An 8,862-nucleotide genomic window follows, 5' to 3' on the forward strand; every position below is an offset into this window, starting at 1 on the left:
TTATTTTATTTTATTTTATTTTATTTTATTTTATTTTATTTTATTTTTGAGTCAGGGAACTCACTAGGTAGACCAGGCTGGCTTTGAACTCGCAGAGACCTGCCTATATGCCTGTGTCTACCTCCTGAGAGCTGGGATTAAAGGCATGTGCAACCACATCCAGATGTTAGTTTTAACTGCAATTTTGTTGCATTTATTTATTATGAGTGGAGAGAGAGAAGAGAGAGAATAGAGGAGAGGAGAAGAGAGGGGAGAGAGAGAGAGAGAGAGAGAGAGAGAGAGAGAGAGAGAGAGAGACAGAGAGAGAGACAGAGAAACCAGAACATACAGAAGTTGAAAGTTAGAGGACTATTGGCAGGAGTTGGTTATCTCCTTCCACCATGTGGGGATTTGGGATTGAATTTAGGTCATCAGGTTTTGGCAGCAAGCACCTTTACCCAATGAGCCGTGTTACAGGCTCCCGGTCAGGCAAGTGCTCTGCCACTGAACCACACTCGTAGGGTCTCGCTAAGTTGGCCTTGAGTTTTCTATCACTCTACCTCAGCCTTCTTGGACATTGGGGTACATACAGGCTTGGGGTACCAGGGCCAGAGCATGCAGTCACACCCCTCAGCTCATGGCTCAGATATTATTTGGTTCCTCCGTGGGATCAGGGAAGTTTCTGAGTTTGTTCTGAAACGAGAACATATGCCCTCTTTTCCAGATTCCTAGCACCTCGGGACAGGACCTTCCTTAGGAATAAGTTCGTTGCAAATGCAATATGAATGGAGGTCAAACTGAAGCAAGATAGCCAGGGGCTGCTATCCTTATGACAGGAGAAGACACAGGCCCCAGGGAGACAGAGAGAGGCCATACGATGGTAGAGGCAGAGCCTCAAGTGACACAAGCCAAGACCCATGACTTCCGGAAATAGGAAGAGGCAGGAAGGTCCTGCCGGGCATCCCCATTGGTGCTTTTCCCATGACTTCCGGAAGTAGGAAGAGGTGGGAGGGTCCTGCGGGGCATCCTCATTGGTGCTTTTCTCTTACCTGTTCCTTACTGGCTTCTTGGCCTCTGGAACAGGGAGAGGCCACATTCCCGTTGCTTTGAATCCACAATGGGTGGCGTTTTCTGTGGTAGCCCCAGGATACCAGTGCAAAGAGACATGGAGGCTTTTGAGCTGATCCCCACAGGGAGAGGAAGAGTGTGGTATGTGGTACAGATCGAAGGGCAGAGGAGAGGCACCAAGAGATTCCTCCTGGAAAACCTTAAGCCTCCTGGGTGCCATCTGAGTGCTAGGTGCCAGTGGGATTTCTCATTGCTATTTGCTTGTGCTCACCCTGAGTCTAGTTGCTTCCCACAGGGACCCACTCCCAAACACAGCTGGAGCCATCAGCGAAGCCCTGCTGGAAAGTTGAACATTTTTATCAGGCAGAATTAAATTCCGACGCACTCTGTCTACCAAGAGCAGAAGAAAACAGCAGCACCCTAGTGTAAGGGGGTCTCCCCAGGGGCTCCTCTCAGTTCTATTTCCCAGAGCAGCCAGAGCTCTGGCTACAGATGAGCTGTTTTCTGCCCAAACCACATGGATTCTTCTACACTGGCTATGAAGCCAATTTACAATTGAATTAATGAAAGAAACAGACACATTCAGTCTTGTTACGTTCTATTTGTTTTGATTATTGACATTTATAACATGACTGTTGTCCAAAAAAGAAAGGAAGACAGAAAAGGAAGGAAGGGAGGAAAGAAAGAAGGAAGAAAGGAAAGGAGGGAGGGAGGGAGGGGAGGAGAGAGGGAAAGAAGAAAGGAAGGAAGGAAGCAAGGAACTATGAGAGGCAGTCAGGCAAGATAGAAGGAACCCAGTTTGGGCATGGAGAGGTGTACCCAATCTACCCTGTGACTGTATCTTAGAAAAAGTCATTTTCTTCCTCTGTTTGGCCAGCCGTGAAGTGTGGTCACATGTTCTCAGTGTTTCTTAAATGTAGAGAACTGAGCCTCACATCAATATAAATGGCTTCCTTCCTTTCTTTTCTTTCATTCTCCTCTTTCTCCTTCTTTCTATTCTTTCTCTCTCCTTCACTGGCTTTAGCACAGCCCACAATGGCATTAGATGTTACTCTGAACTCAAGATTTATGGCTGAAGAACCAACATACATGCAAGCCACACATCTCTGGGACAGGCAGACAGGGTCTAGGGCAGCAAGTACATCCTGTTGGCTATGGGCAGTACTGACCACAGAAAAACATAAAGCATTAAGCTAGAGTAGATCCCCCGCCCCCAACACACACATATCCTTTTTTCGTCTTTGGCCTGAACTGTCCCCTAGCATTCCCGAACAGGATTGCATCAGAGAAATATGTACCCATTTGTGAGGACTGTAAAACAACGGTATCTCACAAAGTAGGCACTCTACTATGCCTGTGCTGTAGCAGAGGGAAGGTCTCAGACCAGGGACATGGACGCCTTGGTTCCTGCCTCAAAGTCCATCTCAGGCCAGGAAGACTCCGAGGAAGACAGGTGTGGGGTTTGTCAAGGTTTGAGAATGGTTTTCTGTGAGATTCTGTATAGCCTGGTGACCTCACCTGTAACTTGCCCAGTGGGTACACATCAAGACAGCTCTGTGGCTATATGGCTTGTGATGTTTCCCATGTGAAGGCACAGGCCATGTTTACTCAGGAATGGATGCCTGTCTCACTGTCTCACCATGTGAACATCAGGCCTGCGGACTTATTCCTGTGTCCTCCTAGGAGAACTCTGGGAAGATCTGCACAAGAAGAGGTACTCAGGGGCTATGTGCTGGGATCCCATGGGAGCTTTGGAAGGAGAATGGAGACATGTTCTGTGCCTCCCCCATAGTAAGAGAGCATCATGGCACACCTCTGGAAATATCTCTGTACATCCCTCCAAGAAGCCAGGAGCCTGAACTGTAGAACTTGGCCCACATCAGGGCAGCTGGGGGTGGGTGGGTATCCTGCTGTTTGCTGGCTCTTGTAGTTTCCTTCCTAAATCTGGTATCCTGAGCAGGATGAGGTTGTGACACTTCCTTTCCTGGAAACGAGCATGCTAGAAGAGAGTCTGTCAGGCTCATGGCCCCCTAAAGTCTGGACTTCTCAGCTAATACAGGTATAGGGCAGGCCTGTGGCAGATGGAGGCTCTGTTGTATAGAAACCACCCTGCTGACTCTATGTGGAGGCATAGGAAGCCAGCAACTGACCCTACAGCTCCACCTCTGTGAGACCATCAGAGGGGTCAGGGGGCTTCTGCATGGGCACAGCTGGCTGGTTTTCAGCAGCCACCAGTGAGTAGTGAGTTCTGGTGTCTGGTGGGTGCTAAATCTTCAGTCATAGCCAGTCTTCAGTGTACTTCCTCCTAGCAAGGGACAAAATGCCCTCACTGCCCTTTGTTAGGAAGCACTCCTGCTCAGAGCATTTTGGCAGCCCTGGGATGGCCAGGGTTTTAGGGTAGTGGCCATAGCCAGAACCCCACCACAAGCACACCTATCTCCAGCTGCTTAGCCAGCATGGCCACTTGCCAATGCCTGGCCATGGCACCATAGTGACTGGTTAATGGCCCTGGATGTCAGTGACTGTAAATAGAGCAAGATGGGACACTTTGTCCTGGGGTCACTGTCTGTGAAGACATTGGCTATGATCATTCAACTCTCATGGCCTGTACCTTAGAAACTCTGGCTTTCAGCTGCAGGTAGAGCTGCCCAGTGATAGGCCACATTTTCCAGCTCTCCCCAGTGGGGATGGTGACAGAGGCAAACAGCTCCCAAGGCCTCAAAGTCTATCTTCCCCTTTGCCAGCTGGGCAACAACACAGTGAGCCCAGCTCTCCTGAACTACAAGAGTGGACACGTCCTAACGAAGACATCTGGAAGTGTTCCATAAAATTCAAGACATTAAGAGCCACACAGCACGGTCTTCAGTCCATGCTGCAGCTCAAACGTGGCCGCCACTGCCACGCTGCAAATTATCTCGGACAATGGGTATGGCTGTGTGCCAATAAAACTTTATTTATAAAACAAGTGAGGGGCCGGAGGGATCATTTGAGGCCGCTGCTGCAGAAATGGCAGAGCAACAAGAGACACTTCCCAGGCTGAGACTCACGCCCAGTGACTACCAAGATGACCCCCGGGGAGGAAAGGCGCTCTGGGTTCTCAGCCCTGTGATCTCTTCCCATTGCCTTGTTACCAGAACACAAGTGGCCACCCTCGAAGTTCGCCTTAGGTTACGGTGAGGTTCAGCAGGTGAGCGAGGGCAGCTGAGTTGAGAGCCCAAACCTGCTAGGACAGGGTGCTTGGTGTGAGGATGCACCTGCCCTCAGTACTGAATAGCTGAGTCTGTTTCCATATGGGTTATGTACAGGGACTTAGCACATGCGTGGTGGCTATCCTCGAAGCCGGTTGGGGAACACTGTAGAAAAGGCACGTGATTTGGCGTGAGTGTGCGCTGTCCTCAGATGTCCTCCCTCAGGCAGAACTGCCTGTTCCACAAAAGTTTAGTTCCTGTTGCAAGCTGGAGCTGCCATTTCAAGGTCTTGGCTATCCCTGGTGACAGGGCCCAGCCCTGAGTTGTGCAGGGCCCACATTGCTCTTGAGTCTGTGGGGGTGGGCAAGAAATTCCCATCTTGGCTCCAGCTCAGGACCTTCTGAGTCCTGGAACACTCAAAGAGTCCAAGGGCCCAAATGTGTGGAGGTGAGCTCCTGGGAAGAGGTCAGTGCCTGGCGTGTTTGATCCAGTTTCGGATCATCCACTTCTGCCCAGAACAGCGCTGTACTACCAACCGCAGCCCAAAGTTGGCATCTTTAGACATCTCTACCTCCAGACACCGACCTGTGTCTCGGCTCACGATGGGGCCGCTCTGTAGGACAGGAGAAACATAGTCAGCTTGGGAATCCAGGATGTGTTCCCAATGAGGGATGAGTCTAGCCCCATCCTGGTTCCTAGGCTACCACCGTAAAGACATAAGGACCTATCTCTTTGGATTTTACCTACATCTCCTCTTCCCCCCCTTCAGCCAGGCGCTAGCCGCTTTCTTCAGGTCTCTGGGGTTCAAAGATCTTCTAAGAATACATCTAGGGTCCCCAAGACTTCCCTTTTCCTTGGTGCCTTTTAGTCTCTTAATTATCTCTGTGGCCCACAAACATTGTGGACACTGGCTTAAGTCTGGTGACTTTGGAGCCATTTCAGCAGGTTCTCTGTGCTGGCCCTCACTGTCTACCCAGCCGGCCTCCTGGGAACCTTAGAGTCTCAGTGGCTCAGCAAGCAACAGTGACAGCTCATCCCTGCTGTCAGATTAGGTAGCCTTTCTGCTCCTACAAATTGCTCGTGGAGGCAGAACAACACCCAAAGGATCCTCTGGGTGGGATTCCTAGAGGCTCGGGGCCAGAAGAAGATCAGACGACATGTGAGTGGGTCAGGGTGCAAAGGAATGGATGGTGAGGGTGCTGGACTTGGATCATGGCCAAGAGACCCAGAGGAGCAGGGCTTGAGATCAATGAAGGGCAGCAGGGAAATGGTCAGATTCAGAGCCCACTGCATCAGAGCCCTGAGGAGTTCTAGTGGCCAGGGCTAGTCTTAAACACATCCTTTCTCTGTCTGAGTCCAGGTTCTGGGGTAGGCAAGGCTGTGCCCCTCTCTTCCTGTGTGACTTGGGGTCAGTTTTATAATAAACTTTCTGTGCAACAGGGTTTAAGGTGATTGGTCTTGACTATCAACCTGATTTGATTGAGAAGTTCCTACCGTGGCAAAGCACACCTCTGCATGTGTCTGTGAGGGTGTTTGCAGAGGTCAACCAGACAACGGCAGCCATCTTACACCCCATGAGCTAGGGGCCCAGATGGAAAGGAGGGAGCCTGCTGGTATAGGTCGGTTTTCTTCATCCCTCTCTCCCACTGTGATGTAAGCTGCCCTGCTCTGCCACTATGGCGAGCCCTCTGAAACCAAAATAAATCTTGAAAGACAAAATAAATCTTTCCCTTCAGCTGTTTCACTGAAGTCTGACTTTCCAGGGCTGTCAGCCTTGCCCACTGACCTGGGTGAAGTCCCATAGCCTCTGCGTAGGCCTGGCTACATCCTCACACTTCTTCAGGGTGGGCATGCGACCCCGGCCATCATCTACCAGACACTTGGAGTCTGGCAGAAAGGCGGTAGAGCCCAGAGGGCCCAGCTGCAGGAGGCCATCAGCACTGTAGCGCACCAGCTAGGGAGACAGAGGGAACTGTGAGAGGAACTCAGGTTCAGGCTCAAGGTATCTATCTATGCCCAGGCCTTCATCAATACTCAAGCACACAACTTTCCTCTCTAGCAGGAGAACATGATCTTGGTGTGGCCATGTCTACCCTGGTCACAGCATGAGGCACCTTTTCAGGGGCTCACGCCCCGACAGTGTAAGCTTTCTCATCTTGGACCTGGGAAAATGGTGCCAGGCAGGGGCTGACACCCAGGTGTTGACAAGATACTGGAGAGACAGGATTACATCTCCACTGAAAGCCCCTTCTGCCCTCAAGCAGAGGCCATTGTGCTGAAAAACCCACTGGAAGAGGTCAGTCCAGAGAGATTAACAAGGCCACTACAGCAGAGGGTCGTGGGGGAGAGCCCTCTCCCACTCACTGGGGCCATTGTCTCAAAGCAGGTATCTTGCAGTCTGAAATTAAGAAGCACCCAGAGACTGGTTGTCTTTATCTATGTTGGAAGCAGCAGCAAAACCAGAGGCTCACAGAAATCCAGGTCTACCCACATGGATGTTCATGAATGAGGCTCAGGTTTAGAGCTCAGCAGCTGCCAGGCAGATACCTACAGATATCTACAGCAGCAGAATGGGATTCACTTGTGGCTGGGACCAACCACCTAGAGGTATGTAACCCCAGCTCTGAGCTGCACATGGCTCTTAGTCAAGTCTGACAAGCCTTGGGGCTCCCCTAACAAGAACAGAATGGAAACAACTGTTCTCCTTCATGATTAGGCAACACCTCGTTGGGACTCCCGTTTCATCCACAAGACCGTCGGAGGAAGTAGGTGCTGCCTCTGTCCCATTCAAATGGTGAAGAAACCGAGGCATGGGACTGTTCATGACTTGCCAAGGCCCATTTGACCCAAAGGGCTTGTTTTTAAATTTATGGCACCCACTGCCTCCAGAGTTCCAAGATGTTCCAGCCTCTTCTGAGCTTGGCTCTAACAACACAGGGACTTGCTGTGACCTTCCATGCTTACTTAACTGTCTTCACTGTGAGGTCTAGATGCTGCCTACCTGTGAGGACATGCCATGGCAGGGGTAGAGTATGGCTCGGTCATCGTCTTCTGCCCCCTGGTCCAAGCAGTAGCCACTGGCTTTGCTGTTTCTCACCTATATCCAGAAGTAACAGAGAAACTGCAGGTCACTGAGGAGTGTCCCAGGACTGAGAGAAGAGTTCCGGGAGCTCTCCCACCCTGTCCCCCACTTTGTAGCTGGCTGTGGGCTGCCTCTGATGAGATAGGCATAAACTTTACATACAAAATTCCTCCCTTGGGATACAACTCTGGGGCTTGGCATCTGCCTGGGGTAGGCAGGAGATACGGTGTCTAGGGAGGAGGTGGGAAAAAAAAAAACAGGTGCAGCAACTCTGGCTCCCTAGGCAGTCTGGAAAGGGGTGACCATACTTGTCACATAAACATATGCTCTGTGGGTATATGGACAGTTAGCTGCCCCCCCCATCAGTAGATGAGGCTAGATTTGGTCACTAGAATGGCTTTTGTTACTAGCTCAGGGATATCCCTATATTAGCATCTCCTCCCGTGCAGATGTAGAGGCTATTCTGCCTCCAAGACACTTTGTCTAAGGACTACAATAAAAGTGACCATGTGTAGCCTCAAACTCAGGAGGCAATTGCAGGTTCCCCGGGGCACACACTTGGAATGCTCACTCTAGCTCCTAGCTAGTGGCAGCATCACATGACCCAACCAATGGTCAGCTGATCTCTAGTCTATGTAACAAGCACAGGGGAGTACCCACTGCGGCCCCTACTCATCAGAACAGTGGTGACCTTGGACTCTGACCCAGGAGAGCTATGTTCTATTTCACTCCACTGGGTTTCAGCTGTGGGGTTTGCAATAAGTCAACCACAGAGCAAAGCTCCCTGGAAGGACTCATGGGCCTGACTCTGGGTGGAAAAAGTCATAGGGTCACAGCCTCTGGGGTTGGGTATGGATCCCACAGTTGGCACAAGTGGAAGGGACAACACAGAAGAGCAGAGAACACTTGAACTTCCAGAAAAGCTTCATGTCCATAGGCTGGATCTGACTAAGGGATGGTTTCATAAGAACTGCCCACCAGGCCTCTCAACCCTACCTCTGAGTCCCAGGACCAGTGTGTATATAACCTGCCCGTAGTGAAGCTGGGCTGCTCTCATGAGGTTGAGAAGCTGGGAGCAGGGGGCTGCTGCTGTCTGTGGGAATGCCTTCCCTTCTCCCTGACAGTTCTGTAGTGAGAGACCTTAGATTCCAGACCTGGGTCAAGGTAGGACCACAGTGCCTTCTCCCTGGCTCTAGAGAGAGCCCTGTGCACAGCTGTGTACCTGGGACTCAGGGTGACACATGAGTCTTGGTACAGCTAATGTGCCAGCACAGGTGTACCTGTATACATGTTTCTGTGTATGAACATAGTGCATGGACTGTGGTGTGAATATAGCTATGTGGTACCAGTGGACAAATGTGTGCCCTTCCATGTTTCATGAGGGGTTTTGTACATGGATGAAAGTGAGTGCCTGGGGAGCTCCATGTACGTGAATAGGAACAGTATGCACCTGTGTGTGTGCACCTGCGTGTGTGTGTGCACCTGTGTGTGTGTGCACCTGTGTGTGTGCACCTGTGTGTGTGTGCACCTGTGTGTGTGCACCTG

General features: G+C 50.9%; 1 protein-coding gene across 2 annotated transcripts in view; it reads right to left on the bottom strand.

Annotated features, from left to right (window-relative positions):
• Positions 1–3,975: 3,975 nt before the first annotated feature.
• The window catches only part of Galnt9 (polypeptide N-acetylgalactosaminyltransferase 9), an 80,119-nt gene continuing 75,232 nt past the window's right edge, over positions 3,976–8,862 (bottom strand). For both annotated transcript variants that reach the window (XM_028777392.1, XM_028777393.1), the window contains 3 exons: positions 7,237–7,332; positions 6,022–6,189; positions 3,976–4,848 (listed from right to left, as the gene is read on the bottom strand). In XM_028777392.1, the coding sequence (XP_028633225.1) occupies positions 4,702–4,848; positions 6,022–6,189; positions 7,237–7,332 (411 nt within the window). In that variant the 3' untranslated portion in view covers positions 3,976–4,701. The remainder of the gene's footprint in view (positions 4,849–6,021; positions 6,190–7,236; positions 7,333–8,862) is intronic.

Source organism: Grammomys surdaster, unplaced genomic scaffold (genome assembly GCF_004785775.1).
Source record: "Grammomys surdaster isolate TR1022 unplaced genomic scaffold, NIH_TR_1.0 309, whole genome shotgun sequence".
Lineage (NCBI taxonomy): Eukaryota > Metazoa > Chordata > Mammalia > Rodentia > Muridae > Grammomys > Grammomys surdaster.